Below are 23,217 nucleotides of genomic sequence, written 5' to 3'. Positions count from 1 at the left end.
ATCAGCTCTGCTATACTTACAGTCCCCATCTAGGCCCAGCTCAATGCTGCTGATGGCAGCACAATCACAAACCCACCCACAAGACATGGCTGGGTGCCAATTTATTGTTTGGGAATCACTGGACTAGAGAATCAAAACATGGACATTTGTGCTAATGAAAAACAGCATCGTGTGTGGAAAGCACTAGAACATGAACAGTTCCCATTCAGAGCAAAGAATTTCAGTAATAATGTGAACTGCGAAGACAACACAAGGTGGTACAATAAGGACTATGATACATATCAGTAGGTGAATCCACTAAAACAGAATGCTTCCGATTGCAGCCAACAGAAGAGCGAATGGCAGCCAAACAGAGAAAGTATGGCATCCAAGACAAGATGTTTGGTTTCTCTCGTTAAAAGAAAACATTTACTTCAGAAGGCATTTTTGCTTTTCAGCAGTCTATCTTATTACACTGATATTTTGAAAGAAAGAAAGCTTATGCCAACTAGGGGGAAGGGGGGCATACAAAGCATCTAAACACTTAGCTGCCTGTTTTACTTATCACATTCTGACATATTAAGACTATAAGAAGAATTTTGCTGGATCAGACCAATGGTCTACATAGTCCAAGATCCTGTTTCCAAGAGTGCCCAGGCAGCTGCCAGGCTGCTATGTTCTGACAGGCCGACACTTTAAACAAGCAAGCCACACACAAAAATCGGAAACATTTTTCCAGGTCATGTTAGAGGTGTTAGGACATGCTAAAGCTGGACACTGATCATCTACGTATCTTACCACTGAAATTTATCAAGTGAGTGTAGAAGAAAGACTCTCGGTGGAATTTTTCTATGTCCAATATGGTGGGCCCCTCAAGGCTACTTCTCAAGGTTTTCTTGGAACCACTTTTGTCAGCAATGAGGGACTCTAACATGGTTCTCACCATGTAAAGCTGCGTTATTAAACAGAACATTCATGATAGGGGAAAAAACACATATGGAACATTAATTCAGCATCACTGAAACACACTGTCAAAAGAGACTGCTCCACTTCAAATTGAAACCTATTAAGAAAGTTCAAGAGTCGTTAACATGAGGTAGAAAGGAAGAAATAGAAGCACCACAATTTGCAGTAGACCAGTTTATGTCACCACATTATTTAAAAATAATAAGTATTGCCTTACCACCATAGTTTAAAAGAGTGGGATAGATGTACGACTGCCTCAGAAACTTGTTTATCACATGCAATAACTTTTCCATTCCCAGAGTTCTGAGCTGCTTCAACAGCTCAGCAGAGTTTAAGGACTCTGTCATAGTGCGAACCATGTAGAGCTAAAAACCAACAGAGAAGGAAGAGGCGAGGGGGAGAAGAGAGAATTCGTTAATAAAAAACACAAGGGTAAAAAAGAAAAGAAGAACATATAACCAGAGAAAATGTATATTAGTTTGTTAAGAAAGGGAAAGCAAGACAGTGAAAAATGCAGAAGCAATATGATCCCCATATAAGGTACACAGGTTTATTGTTTTGGCTACTCATTCTGATAAGACTCAGAAAACTGTCATAAAGAGAATGTAATTTGCTTTCTTGTACCACTGCATATTATGGGGGGTAGGCAGGAACCCACAAATACCTCCATGTTATCCTTGGCCAAATTCAATGGGACTCTGCTGACTATAAGACATTTTATTTCACTTTTTAAAATAAAAGCTGTCGCAAAATATCTCTCAAAGATTTCTAGTTCCAACTCAGCCAATGTATTACTTGGGAATCATGGAAGGGGTTGTAACCTTAGCACAGACCACACTCTTACAAACCATTGCTTCACAGTGAAATGGTTTGAAGATTCTTTTCTCAATAACGAATAGGTGGTTAGATCCAGGATAGGGAAAGCACTGAAAAACGGAACAGATAAGATTGCAGTCGACAGTGAAAAGAAGACCAAGAAGGGGAAAAGTGATGGATTTAGACCACAATCGAGTTATTCCATGTGTACCCAAAGATATATGAACATGCAGAAGTATTTTCCCCCAATGACAGCAGAGCACACACACACCACCTCCCATATCCCTAACACAAACTGCCTTTGGGGTACAAAAGTGGTTTGTTGCACTGGAAATTGCCGTTCCAGAAGAACAGAACCCAAGCCCTACTGGGCATAATTGGCTCCTTGGATTGTGGTTTTTAAATCTAAGGCTGCAATCTCAAGCACACTTACTAAGTAGTTAGTCCCACTTATCTCCCATTATTAAAGCCAGGATGATGCAGTGGTTGGACTAGATTGGGGAGACTCAGATTCAAATCCCCAGTCAGTCATGAACCTCACTGAGTGACCCCTGGGTCAAGTAACTCTCTCTCTCTCAGCAGGGTGGTTGCAAAGATAAAATTCTAACTCCTGTATGTTGTCAAATGTAAATAAGGAGAAACCAACAAAAGCTTAAATGGGACTTCGTTTTAAGTAAACATGCTTAAACATTTTCATTAACATGCATTGTAACTACAATGTTTTTTCATTTAATATATTCAAATATGTAATTCTGGTTTTAAAGATTGAACAAGATGTTACTGTATCAGATATGTCCTAATATTAGAATTATTTCTGGAAAAAAATTAAGAAGAAAATGTTAATCAACTGACAAATCAACTGTAATAATGCAGTTTCTGATTTCTTCCCACAAAATTAGGAATGATTTTGTTTCATTTGTACATAATTCATCCAGTTCCCCCCTGAAGCAGATTTTGCAGGTGTTGCATACTGCATAATCAACTTTGATGCTTGAGATCTCCCCTTAACATGGTAAAGAGCTCCCACACAGTTGGCAAGGTAGATCTCACATTATTCTAATGATATGAGAGGAAGTACCTGCAATACATTCTCTCATAGGTCAAAAAGAAAAGGAAGAAAGCATCAGAACCTTAACAAGTAAGCAAGAGAATAAACGAAATGAGATACAAATTTATACTGAAAACAGGCTGAGAAATTAAAGTTGGGAATGTCAATATGAATGCATGAGATACAAACCTACTAGGACACAGCTGAAACATAATTCCCATGAAAATTAAAAGCAGTGGAGGAAAAGCTTGGGGAGTGGGGGGAGGGGGGAATAATTAGTGAAAAAATTTAAATGACAGTAACCCTACATGAGATTTTTAACTAATCCAGATTTGCACAGGATTTGTACAACTAATCTTTTTAAATGGGTTCATTCTGCAGTAATTTCTGCATCAGTCAGTGACACACATACAAGAACCAGTACAGAGAAATTTACCTGGGTACTAGAGGGTCCCACTGCTCGCCTCGGGACTTTGACGTCAAAACCACTTTTCGGATCCTTCTCCCCCCTCAATGCAGGGTCATTAAATGGCTCACGCCCACCTTCCCAATCACACACAGTCTTTCTGATGGCCTGGAGAACACTAGCCATGATCCAAGAGGACAAAAAATCAAGAGCAATGTCCTTTTAGAACCACAAGTTATGCTTTCTTAAGGCACTAGTTTTCAGTCAATGGATTAGATAATCCAAGGATTACAGGCATCCATGAATTCTTACCCTGGAAGTCTCTAATTTTCAGCAGTGGGAAAACAACAGTTCCCTTTAGATTTACTTTCACAGCTTCAAGCACAACTAACTTGCATTATAAACACTATCATAGTCAACAGTGATAAAAAATGAAACACAAAGTCTTTTAAAATGAGAACACGAACGCTACTGCAAGTGCATGGCTTTGTAACAAAGCTAATCTAAACTGGAAGTTAAATCTGTCATTTCTTTCCCTCAAAACAGAAAACAAAACAAAAAACCCAAGAGGATTGCAGTTTTGTCAGCAAATTCCAAACATACCACTAAATAAGCAATCCACTAAAAGACCAATTCAGATGAAATAATCTGCACTGTCCCCCTTTCTTCTTCCCTGAATTCTGGCAAATACCTTGAATCCAATACATTGCAAGCAGCCATCCAATATCTGCTGTCTGGCTTGTAATAACTCCCTTCCTAGCTGTGAAAAAAAATAGGCCCCAACAGCTCTAGCCGCACCGCACATCACCCAGGTCATGTTTTATCCCGGATCTTAGGTTGTCTAGTGTTTGGGAGGCTGTACTGGGGAGGTGAAGGGGGATCAAGGTTTGAGAACCGCATCCAAAAATTACCAGTGTCAGGGTTTTTTTTGGAAAAGCCATTATAGTCACAATGGATTCCACTGAGTGGGCATTGCAGCGTTCTCCCTGTGTTCTCTTCAGCAATGTTATGTGTTTAAATGAAAAGCTAAAAGTCATGAGAAAGTGTCAGCCACTACCTTTGGATGACATTCTTCTTCTTTTTGATAGCCTGTCTCAATGGTTCTCTAAGCGTGACTTGGGCAAAGTCCTGGAGAGCAGCATAGATGGTATGTCGAATAGCATGATTGAAGACACTTTCCATCCTGCCCATCAATACCTGCAGTCCTTTGATCATTGCAATAACCTGCATGGGGAAAGTTTATGACTTTGCATAATAAACCACACAAGTCATAAGGAGAAACAAAGAAGGAAAATCCTTGTCTCTCTGCCAAAAGGTATCTCTTCTCTTACCTCAACGAGAGCAAACTTTTCTTCACTGGTATAATTGTATCGTGTTGCTCTTTCATACTCCTCTGCATTATCTGGGCAGTCTTTGTTAGAGTATTTGTCAGTTGGGTGCACCAGTTTCCATGAATACTGCAGTTGACACAGAGTAATGACGACACAGAATGACCAAAATCAAATGAGAAATCACAATAAGACTTGCCATATACTGTACCACAAAATGTGAATGAAAGCTTATTTTCAGAAGTGCTTCTGGGCAGTCCCTTCTAGCCCCCAAGATAGGAACATAGGAAACTGCCATATACTGAGTCAGACCATTGGTCTATCTAGCTCAGTATTATCTTCACAGACTGGCAGCGGCTTCTCCAAGGTTGCAGGCAGGAATCTCTCTCAGCTCTGTCTTGGAAAAGCCAGGGAGGGAACTTGAAACCTTCTGCTCTTCCCAGAGTGGCTTCATCCCCTGAGGGGAATATCTTGCAGTGCTCACACATCATGTCTCCCATTCATATGCAACCAGGGCAGACCCTGCTTAGCTATGGGGACAAGTCATGCTTGCTACCACAAGACCAGCTCTCCAGCAAGAACCCTAATCTGGCAAAGAGGTCTCGCTATGGAAGGAAGCTTCTGAATAAGCAGATAACAAGGAAACAGACACACATCTGCATTACAATGCTCATCCAAGCCACACAGAACTGTCTGGATGCATCTTTTGGTGTATATGGGGATACACATCCCTATCCAGGTCTTCTAGTTTTTGCACACAACTAGTTGTGAGTAACCAGACTTGGAATGGGACCAGCATCTAAGAATGCAATTATGAAAAGAAGTACTTTACTGCATAGCAAGGCTACTCAATTGCAGCCCTCCAGCTCCCAGCATCTCCAGCCATGGTGGCCAATAATCAGGGATGATGGGAATTGTAGACCAACATCTGCAGAAGGGCCAAAGTTGAGTAGCCCTCTATAGAGTACCAAAGGCTCAGAACAATTCCTTCACTCATTCCAATAAGGCTGGTAATAAAGCATTGCATGCAAGTTAAGAATATATGATCTAAGGACTCTTTATAAACAAGAAGTCTGTCTTTTCCTACAGGGTTGTTTTTCAGAGTGTTCTACAGTTTATCCGCCTACATACCACTTCCATAACGTGTGCGCTCCACTGAGACAGAAGCTGTAGACCTTGAAGAGAAAGATCAAAGAGTTTTCGATACTCTGAATCTGTTTTCTGAACTTCCTGGCGGCCTGATCCAGTCACTACCTGAAATGAAAGCATGCTTTTTGCAACATACAGTCCATATAGAACTAAGAAGAAGTTGTGAGTGGACAGGTCTTTTTCAGATTTCAAGTCTTTATAAATGTTAAGTCAGCGGCCCTGTTCGCATGTTACCTTAACTACCTTGGAGACACTTCATTGCAGGGCAAGGCCAAACGGATTCAGCTGTGTCTAGATCAGTGGTTCCAAACCTGAGTTCCTCCGGATGTTGCTGAACTACAACTCCCAATATCCACAGCCACAATAAATTGTAGCTGGGGGTGATAGGAGTTGTAGTTCAGCAACATCTGGGGAACTCAGGTTGGGAACTACTGGTCTAGATGAAAGAATCACCTGCAAATGACCCCGTTTCCTTCCACACCTGCCTCCTGCTTGACAAGGTTTGCATGAGAAGGAAACCACATCGTTTGCCCTGCTCAGAGGATTCCTTCATCATCACACCACAGGAAAGTGGAGTTCATACTGCTCTAGTAAGCTACTAACTGGTATGGTACTAATTTTCCACCAGGCAGCAGCAGTAGCAGTAGAGGGAGAGTAGAGGGCCACTGTGCGAAACAGGCTGCTGGACTAGATGGGCCTTGGGCCTGATCCAGCAGGGCTGTTCTTATGTTCTTATGAGAGACAAAAGAGCAAGACCCCTAAGACCAGCCTGAGGAGAACCAACTGCCATCTGGCCCCTCCCCATGAGAACATTTCTTTAATTTTTTTTAAAAAAGTTTATCCTTGGGGATAAGATTATATTTTTTAAAATCTGTAAGCCATTCTGAGCCTATGGGACAGAGTGGGATAAAAATCAAACAAATAAACTGAGTCTTAACCTATATTTACACCAGCATTTTTCCCTAAGTGGTATTGTCTAACTCTGCTCTGGAAGCTCTATCCTTAACTGGAAAAGGTGGGGAGGGGAAAAGAGGGAGTTGTGAAGACAGACAAATATATTCTGCATCTTCAAAGTTACTCATTTTTCTTACTTCTCATACTGCAGGGCTGAAGCATCAAAAACTAGGAAGTGTGCTTCGGTGATCAAATTAAAGCACACTATTGCTTCCAGCCTTTTCACAGCCTACATATCCATACATAAACTTGAGCTAATTTATTTAAAACCCTCTTTAACAAACAATGTGATACAAATTATTGGATAAAAATTCAGAAGCGGCTCCTCACTTTGCTACTCAAGGCGAAATGCTTTACTGACACCGCACCAGAACAATACCACCCCTAACTGCTCAGTAGAAGGAACAGTGGCACATTTTAAGTTTAGATTTCCAATACAAGAGATGACCTGCATGTGAAAACTGTACGCATTCAGGTTAAACTTGCGGCATGAACCCACACACCTCACTATTGCTGTAACGAGCCAGTTCTGAAATGAAACGCATGTGGTCGTCTCTGATCTGAATCATCTGTTCGCAGATGTTGTACTGGGGACTACTGCTGGAAGAAGTGCATGTCCATCTGTTGACGGAAGCAGAAATAGGAGATTACCATTCATTCAAAAGATACCTATAATGGCAATGAGCTCTCAAACAGACAAACAATTTAAAAAAAACCCACCCCCTCCACATTTCCTGACCACTACAGTCCTTTGATGATTTCAATTGATCATTAACAGTTATTGGTACTGAGACATAGCGAACAACCTGTACCAAGAAACCAATGGTAATTCTCTTTTTGGTAAGGCTGGAACAAATTGTTATATACAAATTGTTACAGACCTCACAGCCGCCATTGAAGGCTCGTGTGTCTCCTCCTCTTCTCTTCTCCTTTTGCCAAGATCCAGCTGAACTCCACCACCCCCCTACTGTCCTCCTGCCATTTGATGAAGGCTTGACTCTTCCATAAGCCACCTACATTGCTGCAAGGGCCACTGTATGGCACTGCATAGTCTTTGATTACTTTGCAAAAAGCTGATTCAATGATGCTATGCCTTTCTGTTGATGCATTTTTGCAGTATTTTTACTGCATCATATGTGCAGAAAAAAAGCTAAGTAATTCCTGAACATGTGATGTGAACCCAGTAAATGGCATGTGAGCAGTGGATGCTGCAGAAGCTAAATGGGTGCTGAGGTGGTGGGAGCCCAATGTCAGAGCAAACACAAGTATAGTAATAACTAACTAAATGGGGGAAAACACGTGAATCATGTTTGCATCTCCCATAAAGAGCAGCCAATGAAGTGAAGAGGGTACAGGGAAATCTGCAACTTGACAACAATGTCACACCTGCATTTTTATTTACTAGACATTACAAAGGGAGAGAGGAGGAGATGTAGGGTTTCAGCAGCAGCCATGTGATACTCATAATTTCTCGTTTCAGCCTAAGATGTTTAGTTTTCCATGCATTCCATTGTTTTTAATTCTTCTCATTGTTAGGTGCTGCTAACATAGGCTTTCTGAAGACAAGAAAATGCAAAGCATTACTTGTCGATGGGTTTGTTTGAAAGACAAAAAAGCAGGAATTGGAAATTCTGTTCCTCCTTGTTCTATCACAGGCAACATTCTCCAGACACTGTGCTGTGCTACTGAATTATAAGAATTACTGGGGGGAGGGGGGAGGAGAGAATAAAGATGGTACTGTTGCCCCAAATGCAAACTATGTACACCTGTCACTGCAGACATGAGGTCTCCTTATCCCTTAACTCAACCCACGATTTCCAAAAAGATTGAAGCTTCAAATTTAAGGTGGAAATTATGTAAGGCTTCAAGCCTAGGCACACCGATTAAAAAAGCAAGTCCCATTATATTCAGTAAGACTTATTTCCAATTCACCAATTCCTAGTAAGAGACTTACAAAGCATTCTCTCTCTCTCTCTCTCTCTCTCTCTCTCATAGATAGATAGATAGATAGATAGATAGATAGATAGATAGATAGATATAGATATAGATAGATAGATATACACACACACACACGTATATATACACATATATATACACACACAAAAATAATTTTTCTTTAAGTGATCTATGGGAATAATTAAAAGCAAATTATCTTGTCCTTGCCAAAGCAGACTGGACTATCTTTTAAACTCTTACCTAGATTTATTTTCTTCATAGTGGGCACTTGTCTTAATGTACCTTGCAAGTTCAATCTGCATGTCACCAAACAGTGGAACTACTTGCAGCTGCTGTACTCAAGAAAGAAAACACATTAAGCAAAGTATTAAAATATATTTCACCACCAAACTCAGAACTTGGAGTAAAGAAAACTTTAGAGACCGGCTCCTTGAATGGGATGCTTGCAGAGATGCACAGCTCTCAAGGTTTTCAATTTGGTACTGCTATTATAAGAAACAGAGAAGCTTCTCGCGGTAGCTGGTTGATCTTAACCATGTATCACCAAAGACGACTTTCACAACCTTATGCTTTCAAACTATGCCTACGGTATATCTTGAAGGGAGATTTCGTAAACCTCCAGTAGAACAGCACCTTGGTCCCTTTGGCGCCTGCCAAGTGGAGGATATTATACACTATGTCTTTTACTGCCCCTTCTATGATGTGATTAGGGACAAAACATTGAGGCAGATCATAGATACATTCAAGGGCTTAGACGCAGAATGTCTGATTTACCTGCTTGCAGAAGCAATCCCATATGTTAGCTAACAAGCTGCCACATTTGCCTTGTGATCTTTTAAACTTGGAAATAAATTTACATCTACTATGCTTTGTTCCAAACTGCAGTGCTGGTCTCAGTGTAACTAATTCTATATCATTATTTGCTGAATTTTATTGTATGCTGGATTTTGTTTTAATTTTGTTCTTTTTAAGTTGTGTTACGACCAGTGGTTACAACAATAAACAATAAACTTATCACTACTACTATTTTACCACCACCCAGCCCCAGCTTCTTTTAGGGCTTATCCAGACAATTAGCAAATGTGTAAGCCAACCACACTTTCACTTTTGTGCAATAGTTTGACGACAACTCATTTGCATGCAACAGACTTCTTGTTATACCATGTATAAAGGAATGCAGAGTTGCCTTTTACTCTTTAAAAAAAAATCTCTAGATAGACTTGCACACTGATAGGAAGTGCACCACCTTCCAATAACAAAAACAAACAATCGGTTTTAAAAGAGGCAGAACCAGAGTAGCTGTGCTACTCAGTGTTCCCTCTAAGGTGCCTATGACATTCATAGCACCAATTCTATCAAGGCAGGCAGAAATCTTACTATCAAGATACAAAAATACTGTCGTTTGTGTTAGCAAAATGTCATCCTCACAACAGAAATGCCAAGTCTTGCTTGCAGTATTTCCTCTTCCACAAACACTTCATTGTGGAGGCAGGAGAAAAACTTGCTCCAGAGACGAAGTGAGAGGTGTCTCTTAGCTGTGTCCATTTAAGCCATTCTTCAAAAAGCCTGCCTCCTAGTGGACAGACTGGAGAACACCCAGTGTCTGGACCACTGAAGAGAAGCAAGGAGGAAATTACACCTGATCACGTCTGGTATCCCACATTTTATTCTGGTATCCAGCAATGTTGACATTTTCCCCAATCTCTATAAATAGCCGTCATCTAAATATCTGTTGGCTTTCCCCTAGTTGTTGAAAATGTGCAGAAGCTCTCATTTTGAAAATAATTTTCTTAACGAACCTTAAAAAACTTGTCAATCTTGGTCAAATTTATTCTTTTCTTGGCATCCAATTTATAGATGTTACTGACACTTCCATCCATCAGGTACAAGCCAAAGCCCATTACCTGAAAAGAGAACACCAGACAAACCATTGTTTCCAGGTCACATTAAGGGTTAACTGACAAGTATGAATGTTCTTTTAGTTTTAAAATCTGACAGAGCCCGGCAAACCTTTCCAAAACACAAACGCATTCAAATTAGTTTGACAGAAAATCATGACACAAACTTCTAACTAGAATTAATATTTAACAAGCCACATAAAATAGCATTCATATTGTCTTCATTTTTCTGTTCTGAGCTGTATTAATCCTGTGTTTCACATACTGTGTATCAATTACTAACAGCAGTCTCAAAAGGTGTATCAATTACTAACAGCAGTCTCAAAAGCAAGCCTGAATTTTTGTTTTCAAATGTTGAGAAAAGCCAAATCAAAAGACAAAATCCAGCAGCTCAATGCTGCAAGGCAGGGCAGCCCTTTGCCCTTTCTCTCACACCTCCCCAAACCAATCCACAGTATTTCATCACAGAAAGGTGCTTGGAGAACAAATACATGGTGCAAAGAACAACAAAAAGATATCCCGGCCCACTGGCCATGGCCAACCTGACTTGGGGATGGGGACTGCTTGCTGGCCCTTAGAGATGGCAACCAACCAGACCCTGAACAAAACCCTGATGTTATCAAGACCTCCCAAGAGAATCTGGAGTTGTATTTCCACCCCACTCAGCACTCCAGAAGCAATCTGGTGTATAATGCACACATATCCATATTTTTCCTCACAGTTCACCTTTCAGAAGATGCTTGTACAGAACTCATCGAGTGCTCTTTAACTCATCCAAGATTTAAAAAAAGTTTAGGAGGTTGCTGCAAGAGGTTTGTACGGTGGTGGAGGGGGAACAGTACACAAGCACCACTAGGAAGGGTCTTGCGCCAATCCATAAACTTATTTTTGTAACTGAATTGAGGGAAGAGGTGTTGCATTTTAAAAAGCAATATGGGAGGTGTTTTTCTGAAAGACTGTGGGGCGGGTGTGTGTATATGTGAATATGTATACTCAGGAGTATTGCAAGGGTAATGAGCGGGGACCTTCTTGCCTACAGCAATCAAAACCAAGGAACCGAAACAGAAAATAGAGACCATATTTCCCTAAAACTGGCAAATTTAAAAAAAACAGACCCACACAAGCAAATCTTAAACAGTTTGCTGTTTAAAAGAGGCTGTGTGTGCTTCCAATTAAAATGATTAGTCACTGTAACATACTTTGGAGGGTATTAGAAGTACGCGATTTACAAGATTACTCTTCCTAAAAGATTAAGTCAACCATTCAGACTCTTAGCGCTTTATAAGACTCCCCTGAGCACTACAAGCCATAAAAACAGGCTCCTGCATTTTCTGTACATTAAATAATCTTTTTAAAAGCAGCTAAATACACGTAGAGAAAAATAAGCACAGTATGTTCTAGGATCCTTAGAACATCCCAGCCAATTCTAGTTCCTACAATACACAGCTGTGGGCGTTTAGGGAATAAATGCCTAAGGTACGGTGCTCCAATTTAAAAGCTGTTAAATCAGTTTTCCTATACACTCTATAATTTTCAGTTTTAAAAAGGAGACAACTGAAAATCCCCTTTACACAAATACATTGCTCTTTCCAATGCTTTTATGTATTGCAGCAGCTTTTTAAAATTATATTCATTTAGCTAAAAGCATAAAAGATGGATACTGAGCAATTTGGTTCCATGAAGTACTGAACTGGTAGGCTTGCTTTTGTATACCTTTTGCACAATACAGCAAAATGACCAAAAATTGTACTGATTCCATTTTGTATTATTCATTTCCCTTTTCATAAAAAATGACTTGCACTGTACATGTGGAGGAGGAAAAAATCATACACCAAAATTCTTCAACAGGCATACTAATTATTCAGATATCATCATTAGCAAGGGGACTCACCACTTCATGAACCAGAGACAGAACTTGTTTAAGAATAAGCAAATGTTCATTAATTCCCTGCTGCTTCTCCTGGCTATGCTGTTTTAGAACATCTGCAATGTTCACCATCAGTTTTTTTCAAAATACTGGTGTTTGCAAGCAACACATCTTACTTTTAGGAGCATGTGCTTCTCACTAGGTGTTAGGTACATTTTGTTTTCATAGTAATCTACGCATAAGTTCACAATATCTGCAAGCAGCTCTTCGTAGCCAGGAATCACTTCAAGCTGTTGCTGCAAAGACTAGAACAAAAAACAATTTAAGATTATATAGGACAATAAAGAAAACATTTGAAGGGAGAATACATGGTATGCAATACTATAAATGCTCAGCATATACAGAGAGAAATATTGGTATTTTTATTACATTAACCACATAAAAAGGCTATACTGTACAAAAAAAATTAAAAGAACATTTTTAACAAGGTGCATATTGCAGTATTGCTTGCTTAAAAACATACTTGTGTAATCTTGTTGTGATTGGCAAGAAACATGGAGAGGTTCTGGGATTCTTGGATAGACTGAGGATCAGCCATTTTACGTAGAAACTGGGCAGCCCTTTTAAAAGAATAGAAAAAATAATCATTATATTCTCAGCAATAAGTCAGTTTAGATGGTCTATGGAACCAGGATTAATCCATAATTTTGCCCAACATCCTGAGCCTCATTTACTCTCCCCTCCTCTTCATGCACCAAGGAAGGAAGGACTCTACTTCCAATCCTGATTTAAGCCAGGATTTGTTGTGAAGTCCAACATCAGAAAATCTCAGCTTGTTCTCACCAGCGTTTGAAAAGAAGTCAGGATATGAATGTGGGATTCAATTCAGTATCATATGCTGACATTCTCAAACTCTTGCTAGAACAAGATAAGGATTTGCCAGATTCAAATGTCACAGCAAATCCTGGTTTGTTTCAAACCACGATCAGAAGTGAAATCCTCCCTCACCTCTCACATGAAGGGGGAGTGCACAAGCCCATGCTTGAGGATGCTGCACAAACCCATGGTTTAAATCTGGTTCTGTATGATGTCTGAACCAAGCCAGCATCTCTCTCTATGGTGCTGCCACTCCATCACTTCCATTGACTCCTGCAAAAAAGTGTGTTTGTTCTGACATAATTTATACAACTGATTTGTATATAAAGGACAGTTGCTGTATCTTAATGAATCATCATCACTGCTATTCACTATTGCTACCCTACACCTTGGTGCACATACTATGTCATGGAATACAATGGCAAACATTCTTCAGCCACATGGAATTTCAAAAATGGATGTAAAAGGCTAGGCAGTTGAGAAGTGAGACAAAGGTAGTTATCCCACACATTCCTTTCTGCAGAGATCTCATTATTTTTCAGAAATAACAATTTACAATGCAGGTGACAAGGGGAAAAGAACACAGAAGGACCACGCTACTCCTTTACTGATGAAGCTACACTGGCTGCCAACAGTTTTCCGGACAAAATACAACATGCTAGTTATAACTTACTAATGTTTTTAAGCCCGTTGGATAACGGGCGCTAGTGGAGCTGTGCGCCACCCACCGCCGCCCGCGGCTCCGGCCGAGCTGTGCGCCACCCACCGCCACCCGCGGCTCCGGCCGGGCCTGCCACCCACCGCCACCCGCGGCTCCGGCTGGGCCCGCCACCCACCGCCGCCCGCGACTCCAGCCGGGCCCACCGCTGCCCGGGCCCACCGCCGCATCCAGTTTCCCCCACCGCCTCGTCCGGCAGCCATGTTGGGCGGCCAGAAGCGGCCGCCCCGAAGAAGCCGGGTAAGCGGCGGCGCGGCCAGGCCTCGGCCATGGCTCCGCCGCGCCGCGTCCTCTGGCCGAGGCGGTAGCTTTGCCGCTGCCTTGGCCAGTGTCCCCCGCCGCCGCTTACTCGGCTTCTTTGGGGCGGCTGCTTCTGGCCGCCCAAGATGGCCGCCGGGTGCTGGCAGTCGTGTCTCCCTTGCTCTGTTCTGGGCATGCGCTTCGCGCATGCCCAGAACAGACCAGGGAGGCACAGACGGACACCAAGCCTTTTATTAGAGAGGATAAAGCCCTAAATGGCTTAGGCCCTGGGTATTTAAGAGAGCGTCTTCTTCACTACGAGCCCCACTGCCCATTGAGGTAATCTGAGGAGGTCCGTCTCCAGTTACCGCCAACTCGTTTGGTGGCTACACAGAGACAGGCCGTGGTCTCTGCCCCAAGATTGTGGAATGCGCTCCCTGCTGAGATACGATCCTTCCCATCTCTGGCAATTTTCAAAAAACACCTGAAAAACCATCTTTTTGCCCAAGCTTTCTCAGCCTCCTAAATTTTTTAGGTTTTAATCTCTGGTTTATTTTTAAATTGTTAAATTGTTCTAAGTTTTTTGTATATGTTTTTAACTTGTTTTATGCTATTGTTAAGTGCCCAGAGACGAAATTTTGGGGTGGTGTACAAATATGAGAGAGAGAGAGAGAGAGAGAGAGAGAGAGAGAGAGAAGCAAGCTATCCACTGACAGGACACAAATGTAAAGAAATTTTTCTCAGTAAGATGAAAGAGTTTCTGTTAATGCTTATGAGCAGTTGAATTGCAGAGTGAAGGACTCGCTACCTGTATTCCTCACCGTGAGTGTACATACAGACATCACAGACACATCACGGACCTACATAGTCAACTCACTCTTTAACATATGACGAAACACAGGCCAAGAACACAAATAATCCAAGCTGGGTACAACCCAACTTCTTTCGTTCTATCTTGTCAAACAATTTAAAAGACAAAGCATGGTCTACATTAAGTGGGCAGCATCACTGGTGAAAATGACTGCTGCTGTAGTTCCACACACTAGGGATGGGCATGAACCTGTTCAGAGGCCCTTTGATGGGCCTCCAAACAGGTTCGAGAACTGGGCGGTTCGAAGTTCGAAGGTAGCAGGGGGTCGCACTTTAAGGGTGGGGGAGGGTGCACTTACCCCTCCCTCCGCTTTCCCCCTGCCAGCACCCAGTATTTCTCAAGTCCTACAGTGCAGCAGCGTACTTCCCTGCAGCCCCGCTTGCTCTTCGGCCAGAAGTAGCTGGCACGTGTGCACCCAGCAGGCGCTTGCAACGTGCACACACTCCCACCCGCTGGGTGCAGGCGCACCAGCTACTTCCAGTCACTTCTGGCCAAAGAGTGAACGAGGCGGTAGGAACATGCGCTGCCGACCCGTAGGACTTGAGAAATACTGGGCTCCGGTGGGGGGAAAGCAGAGGGAGAAGTGCACCCTCCCCCGTCCTTAAAGTGCGACCCCCCACGCCGCCATCGAGCCACCCGGTGTGGTTCCGTGCACATCTCTACCACACACTAGCTGTAACATACTGAAGTGGCTCATGATGTGGACTGATCCTACTGCCTGCCACCATGGGGCAACCCACAGGAGGAGGAAGACGTTCCACATGATAGTGGCTCATAGTGACAACCAGTCCTAACATAATCTATGGAAGTTAGATAGAGCCATTGAACCTGGAATCAGTTTTCAGCAGCAAACACCTAATGTATAGAGTAGGTCCTTAGAGACCACACAAAATCATGTCAGAGGTATAGAGGAAAAGCCAGTGCAGAGCAATACAGATACAATGGTTAAATGATTGAACACTATTTAAGCATTCATTATTAAGTCCTCATGAGCACCGCACTTAAGAACATGGTAAGTTAAACCCATGCAAGCAAAGCAAAGATAAATTCCCCCAGGCCTCTCAGACCCACAACTGGCATAGATTCAAGCTCACAATTTTTATGATATACCATTAAATTAAGTGACTGTTAGTTGGGATGTGTCAATCCAGTTGCTAGCTAAGAAATGAAGATGAATACATCCTCCCATCCCTACTACCCTTATGATTGCACTGAAAGTTCAAAAGCCCACACTAAATTCAAGGGGCTTTACACTCAAAGAGACTACATGGTTGTCTTCCCCACAAAGAAAACCCTGAGTGAAATGTAGTTTTTTCTGATAAAAAACAATGTGAGAGACTGTCAAGGAGGCCAAGTGAGACTCCACCCAATGGAGTAAGAGAGACACTTCATGGCATAGGGATCTAGATCTGGTGCCTCCCTGGCAATTTACGTGTGCTTTCACCATGACATTGTTTGTTCAGACTAAGACATGTTGGTATGAGAGGTTGGAATGCTTGGAGTGTGAAACGAATGGCTCTGAGCTTCAGCCAGTTGATACTGTGGAACTGCTCCCGAAAGAGACCACTTCCCTTGAGCCGAATGTTGAAGGCAACCAGCCCCATTGTCAGTATCGCCCTGGGATGGTCCAAGAAGGTCTTGCAGCAAGAGTGACGAGGTGGTTGGGTCCACCAGAGAAAAGAGAGAATGAGCTGGGATGGAAGTTTGACTCCGGGTCGCCAACACACTAGATTGTTCTGAAAGGGCAGGAGGAACCACTGGAATATGCACAGGTGGAAGCATGCCCAGGTCACTGCTTTCAGAGATGCTACTATAAGACTCAGAAGCCTGGCCAGGGTGAGAATTGGTACTGTGGTGGGTGCAGTTACATGGCAGATCAACCAGAGGACATTCTGTATGCAGTCTGGAGGGAGGATGAGGAGGTCTTGAGAGGTGTCTATTATTACCCCCCGGTGGTGAATTTGGTTGGAGGGGAGCAGATTACTTTGGCCTGGTTGACCAGGAATCCATGTTCCGAGAGTGCCTGAAGAACATTGCTCACATCTGATCGTGCAGTTGAGAGGGAAGGAAGACCAGATCAGGAGATCATCTAAGAAAACAAAATCATTGCTGAATCATTGAATCAAGCTGAATCATTCACCAGAGCGTTAGAGAGGCCACATCATCATCATCGCCGCGAGGTCCAACTGTGTTCCAGGGTCATTTGGGACCTACGGTGAAGTCCAGTTGTTCCTGGATCTGGGTAGGAGAGCGGATGGGCCTGACAGGCCTTCTAGAGGTGTTCTCCAACAGAGAGCACCAGCAAGGACCTGTTGGTCATCAGCATGCTTGCGGCTGTGGAGCGAATCATCACCGCTTGTTGGTGAGGTCTCCTCGGAGGAGGAAATGAGGAGGTCTCCCTCCCCTTGGAGAACAGGACATTCTGGATTTTTACTGGCATCTGGGCCATAGGGGGCCAAGAGACTGAAAAAGAGGAGAAATAGAAGCTTGGGGTTTTTTTTGGGGGGGGTGTTAGAGAGCGGTAAATGATGAGAACACAGTCGAAGAAAAGATGAGAATATGTAGAGTAGTGAAAGAATATAAGGCTTGGCTGAGGGGAGAAGGAGGTCTCTGGAGCAGGATGAAGGACTAGAAGAACTGGGTAGGGTTCTCCTTCCCAGGCTCTTAAAGCGTCTCTTAATTTACAGAGTCCTGCCTTCTGGAGCAGGTAGGAAGGGTGACCCACATGAGATGTTCTCATCCAGCAGCAGAGAATATAAATATTTTAATAGATATTTAATAATTAAGATTTAGCTCAGAGGTTTGTAACCAGGGGTAATGATACCCCTAGAGGTACTTGAAGGGCTCCCAGGGGTACCCAGAGTCCTACTGCCTGCCCACACTGCAGCTGTGCTATACTCCCCATCTGAGGATCACCAGCTTGAAACTGGCACATCTTTAGCAATGTTTTCATTGCAGAAGACCCTCCTCCTCTGCTCCTGATTGGCTAGCTATGCTTAACCACCTCATCCACTCAACCTGACTGACAGGCTTCAGTCAATATTCTCTACCAAAGAGAATCGCAAGACCTTACTGAAAACTAAATGTTTGCAAAAATGAAAGAGTGAAACAAACACAGTAGTATACAAGAGGAGGAGGAATGACAGGCAGTATCCTTTGCTTCTCCTGCCCTCAGTCATCCTGATGGACAGGCTAATGGTTCCAGTGTTCCCTCTAAGAGGGATTCCCAGATGTTGTTGACTACAACTCCCAGAATCCCCAAGCAAAAGCCATTGGAGCTGGGGATTCTGGGAGTTGTAGTCAACAACATCTGGGAATCCCTGTTTGAGGGAACACTGAAGGGGTCAAGGAACCGCTATCTTTACAAGTCCTAAAAATAGTTTACATAGAAATACAGGGGGGAAATGATAAAAATAAAACGTTACTCATGAATATTCCTACTGAAATAAATAGGGTAGGTAAACTTGTAAAAAACTACACACACACATTCTATAGGGGTACCTGAGCTAAACATTTGTGACAGAAGAAATGCACCGTTTTTTTAAAAAAGGTTGGGAACCACTAATCTAATTGAACAGAATCTTTTCCAACATAACCTTTATCTCCAGTGGAGTGCTTCTGGAAAAATGCTCATGCTGTTGAGAAATGCTACTGCTAACTAACACACTAGGAGCCTATTCCCACAATCACTGGAAAGCAGGCTAAGGGAGTCTAACCCGCTTTCCAGTGATCATCAAAACCACTGGGCTTGCCCGCAAGCCCGGTGGTTCCAAGGCGGCTAGCCTGCCTAAATCCCCCTCCCCTTAAATGAGGATAACAGAGTGAGTGCTCTGTCAACCTTGATTTTTTGTTCATGTGCCGCCGCAGCGTGCAGCGACACATGAGTAGACCCCCGACCGGGAGGCTACAAGCAGCCTCCAGGTCTCGGGGGTCCCCCTAGAACGCCCCGTGCATGTGCACAGGGCATCCTGGGACTTCTAGGGGCCATGTGCCCCCCGATTCCCACAGTCCCCACCGGCTCTGCGACCGAGCTGGTGGTCGTGTGGGCGGCCGATGCAGCTGCCTAGAGCTGCAGGCTTGATCGTCTGCAGGGAGAGAGGGCTAAGCCTGCTCTCCCCGCAGAGCCCAGTAAGGCGCTTCACACCAACCTTGTGAAGCACCTCTAGGTCAAAAGTGGGTATCCACGTGGATTTTTCTGGAAGAGATCTATGAATAAAAATAATCTCTTATCTGGCTCAGGCACATTTCCTGAGAAGAACTGGAACAGACTTGGATAAATAGTATATGGGTACCAATTCCCAATCTTCTGACTGATCTGGATGAGGTTCCAATTATTATTTTGTTTCAATGCAAAAGATTTTCCAGGAAAGAGAGACAGTCTTTTTATACTTCTTTTTTTTTTTTGGAAATATGGATGCATAAATAAGTTGTTTTATAGGCAGAACTAAAAATGTGCTATCTGGATGCAGCAAACTAGCAGTGCCATCTTGTGGTCACATTATGCTGTCATACAGTCGGCTATTCATAAGACATGTATTTCCCCATAACGGGCAAGCACTGCAGGGAGACTCAACCTGGTAGTCGTTGCAGAATGTTTATGCATCAAACCTACTCACAAAACTGTTAAGTGTGCACACAGCATATTTCCAGACACACAAAGCATATAGCTTCTTGTCAGACACACCCACAACCCCCCCAGCAAAGTACCTCCAGTGACTTTTGCTGGTGTATATCTTAGGTTTCTTTTTAGATTGTGAGCCCTTTGGGGACAGGGTTCCTTCCATCTTATTTATTTATTTATTTATTGTGTAAACCACCCTGAGCCATTTTTGGAAGGGCGATACAGAAATCAAATGAATGAATGAATAAATAATAAACAACAAAAGCAAAATGTGTGGAGCAGTCCTGACTCAACATGCATGACAACCATCTGGGATTATCCTAATCCAACGATATCTCAAGCAGTTCAAATGGAAAACTGGACCTTAAGGGGATGGGGGAAGGTGTTAACTGGACCTTAACACATCATTGTGACATAAAACCCCGTATTAATTAGTACCTTTCCCCCCTCATCATGCCTACCACCCACCACCCCCTTTCCATTGAGCACATCTGCATAAAACCAGTATTGCAAGATGCCTTAAGATAAGGCTTGGACAAGTCCTAAGATCTCACACACTTTTTCCCTTCAGAATACCTCACCGCTTGTAAGCTGAATGATCATTCTTCACACTGCACTTCATATTTTTCAGTTCATCTAAAACAGCAAACATGTTGATAAATTTTCCAAGAGTGATCAGATAGGCTTCAGAGACAAAGTCCTTCCTCCTCTCTGCATGACACAGACGCTTCACCTCCCCACAGAATCTTTCAATAGCATTCCTCTGTTGATAAAAAGAAATCCAAGCTTTAAGAAAGCTACATTGTGCAGCCACTTCACGGCAAAATGTTACTGCTTTTAACAAAGTTGGGCTGTACCCAAAGATTTCATTCGTCAGATTTTTCTGTGTAATATTGAGAGCAAAATGTGTTTTCATACAAGTTGCTCATTTAAAAAACAGGTACATATCATGGGACAAGCAGGCAGATGAGGCAGAAAGAATGCTGGAGAAGGAACAATCACGGAAACCAATAGAGAGGAAGAAAACCTAGCAATCAGTATCTACCTACCTGAAAATACATAAAATTCATCAGCTTTGTGACTTCTGGCTCCAAAACCTCAACGGTTTTTTCATAAATTTCGACTCTGTTTGGTTGTTCATTACACTTTACCTAAAAATGAGAGATAAAAGACTTGCCAAATTACATAAAAATTACACAGTTCCTTCCCCAACTGTAAGAAATTACACTAAGTCACATAACATCAACAGTTTACCTCACAGCTGGTTCTAATGGGTGCTGGGTTATCTAAATCAAAACACTGTAACAACAAGAAAGTTGTGCCCAATAAAATTTGCTTGGGATGTTTCACTGGATAGGTAATGCATATGTTCAGGGTCTGTAAGACTGCCATGTCAGGAGGCTGCACTCATTTCAGTGAATGCTTTTCCTCTCTCAAAGGTTAATAACAGCACCTTTTCAAAGGTTAATGACAGCACTTCTGTGCTTCTTGGAGAACTAAACTAAACTCCTTGAGACTTGTGTTTTGGGCAGTATATAAATGTTTTAATTACTTACTAACTTAATTAATTAAATCTAGAGCAGCAATGTCTATCATATTGTTTGTGGGCTACTGAAAGTCTATGAGTTGTCTTTTAAAAAATGTTTAACCTTTAAAAATATTTAGCCTTTGCCATGTGCAAGGAGTTGGGCAAGGAATGAGTCACAGTTTCTTGCCCCTACCTGGTAGCAAAGGCTGCCCTCAAACGGTTATGCACTTCCTGTTTTCACCCTTTTGCCTGCCAGCTGGAGAACCAAGAAAACTTAAAAGACAGACTGCAAGCTAAAGCAGGAGAGGGATGATTCAGGAGGATACAACTAGCAAGTCCACTGACTGAAGCTGGGAGCCCTGGAACCATGCTGCCTTAATCGCTGATGACAAATCTGTAATGGGAGTAGGGCACAGTTTCAATTTGACTCTAACTTCTGGTACTATTGAATGGAAGGGTCATCCCAGATGCAGCATCTGCCTGCCTTCCAATGACTGGCAATTCGCACAGATTTTTTAGCTGCATTACACCCTGTAATAGTAAATTGATTGTAACACCTACAGAGTGGGAGGGCACAAAAATGCCAGATGAGGTTCCTACATACTGGAGGACTCCCCTAAGCATGCAGAAGAATCTTGAGGCATAAAAACACTGCCCACATAATGGTGCAGCACTCAAAAGTTGTGCATGTTCATTACCCTCATGCATCTAGGGGTGTGTATGGACCACGGTTCATGTATTGGTCCAAATTACAAACGCTGCAGACCAAATCACAAACTAGTCCAGTGATTCAAGGCAGCGCCCAGGGGTGGTGGTGGGGGTGGCGAGCAGCACATTTAACAGTAAAAATAAAGGGCCTTGCCACTCCAAGCAGCTTCCTGTGGTGGCTACACACACACACACACACACACAACAGCCCGCCCACAATGCCAGCATGGCTCCATCACTCACCTGGCTTCCGTGCATGCGCAGTCCAGCTGGGAAGGCTCTCCATCTTTCCTGCTAAAGGTGCCAGCCGCCATCGCCACTCCCCCACCCCACCCCACCCCCGGCACTGCCTTGAACTGTTGGACTGGTTTGAGGTTCGTCTGAACTGCTCCACCGGACTACAGACCAGACCGAATTCGGACTGGTACATTAACTGTGGACCATGCATGCCCCTACATGCAGCCATGAAATCCTGAGAGCCAAGGAAAGAGGGAGCAGGTTTTCCCCAACCCCCCTCCAGCAACAGTGCCATTATGGGGGTTCGAGCACCTAGAGATCAGGGAAGTAATGTCTCTTGCCATGTTTATCCACCACAGCAAATACACAAAAGCCCCTGCAATGGCTCTGGGAATAGCTGCGGGGGGTGGGAGGAGCAGAGACTGCCAGCTCATACACATATGGCTTTGGCCCAAAGCCATCACAGGGACAGAATGTGGCCACAGTTCTTCTGTTCAAACAGAGGGGTGGCTGAGGCAGCAGCTGCCCCCAGAACCAGATCCACTGAACCAGAATTTGTGTGGGTGGGGTGGATGTGGTAAAAGGAGGAAAAAATTTCCTCTTCTTCATCATGACCACTTGCCCCCTGCTCTGCAACATTTTATTATGGGACCTCACCAATGTTCCCTCTAAGGCGTGCACACGTGCCTGCACTCACATGTTTTTTGATGTCTGCTAAGTTAACTTTAGATCCCGCTCAGGTTGAATCAGGAAGGTCTAACTCTGAATGCATGTGCGCACACACTGCCTTGATACTGCCACCCAGAACAAAACCCATTCCGCACAAAGATTAAAAAAAATTAGAGAGAACACTGGACCTCACTATATTTCCCTAGTAATTCAAAACATAAACTGACACTCAAGTTCTTCCATCAGAACATAGTCAATATGGAAAGTATGTTCTGATAATAGGAAATGATTCATTGGACACTGCTAGCTCCTCTATATGGCATTTCTTTAAACCTGTAAATGAAAAATTTGTTAAGATATATACAGCAGCCCGTGAGGAGAA

At 42.9% G+C, this 23,217-nt stretch overlaps 1 protein-coding gene across 6 annotated transcripts in view; it reads right to left on the bottom strand.

The window, feature by feature from the left end:
- Window positions 1-23,217, bottom strand: part of CYFIP1 (cytoplasmic FMR1 interacting protein 1) — an 88,630-nt gene that overhangs the window by 44,072 nt on the left and 21,341 nt on the right. For 4 of the 6 annotated variants that reach the window (XM_053306784.1, XM_053306783.1, XM_053306785.1 and 1 more), the window contains 12 exons: window positions 20,743-20,844; window positions 20,275-20,456; window positions 12,891-12,987; window positions 12,544-12,672; window positions 10,402-10,506; window positions 8,843-8,934; window positions 7,150-7,267; window positions 5,675-5,797; window positions 4,547-4,672; window positions 4,273-4,439; window positions 3,246-3,393; window positions 778-931 (listed from right to left, as the gene is read on the bottom strand). In XM_053306784.1, coding sequence (XP_053162759.1) covers window positions 778-931; window positions 3,246-3,393; window positions 4,273-4,439; window positions 4,547-4,672; window positions 5,675-5,797; window positions 7,150-7,267; window positions 8,843-8,934; window positions 10,402-10,506; window positions 12,544-12,672; window positions 12,891-12,987; window positions 20,275-20,456; window positions 20,743-20,844 — 1,543 coding nt within the window. Of the gene's footprint in view, window positions 1-777; window positions 932-1,162; window positions 1,311-3,245; window positions 3,394-4,272; window positions 4,440-4,546; window positions 4,673-5,674; window positions 5,798-7,149; window positions 7,268-8,842; window positions 8,935-10,401; window positions 10,507-12,543; window positions 12,673-12,890; window positions 12,988-20,274; window positions 20,457-20,742; window positions 20,845-23,217 lie in introns of those variants that run through there. The other 2 variants (XM_053306787.1, XM_053306788.1) reach the window with 2 other exon arrangements.

The sequence above is a fragment of the Hemicordylus capensis genome, chromosome 3 (genome assembly GCF_027244095.1).
Source record: "Hemicordylus capensis ecotype Gifberg chromosome 3, rHemCap1.1.pri, whole genome shotgun sequence".
In the NCBI taxonomy this organism is placed as follows: Eukaryota; Metazoa; Chordata; class Lepidosauria; order Squamata; family Cordylidae; genus Hemicordylus; species Hemicordylus capensis.
The sequence above is the reverse complement of the archived record's forward strand: the minus strand, read 5'-3'. Positions and strand labels throughout refer to the sequence as shown.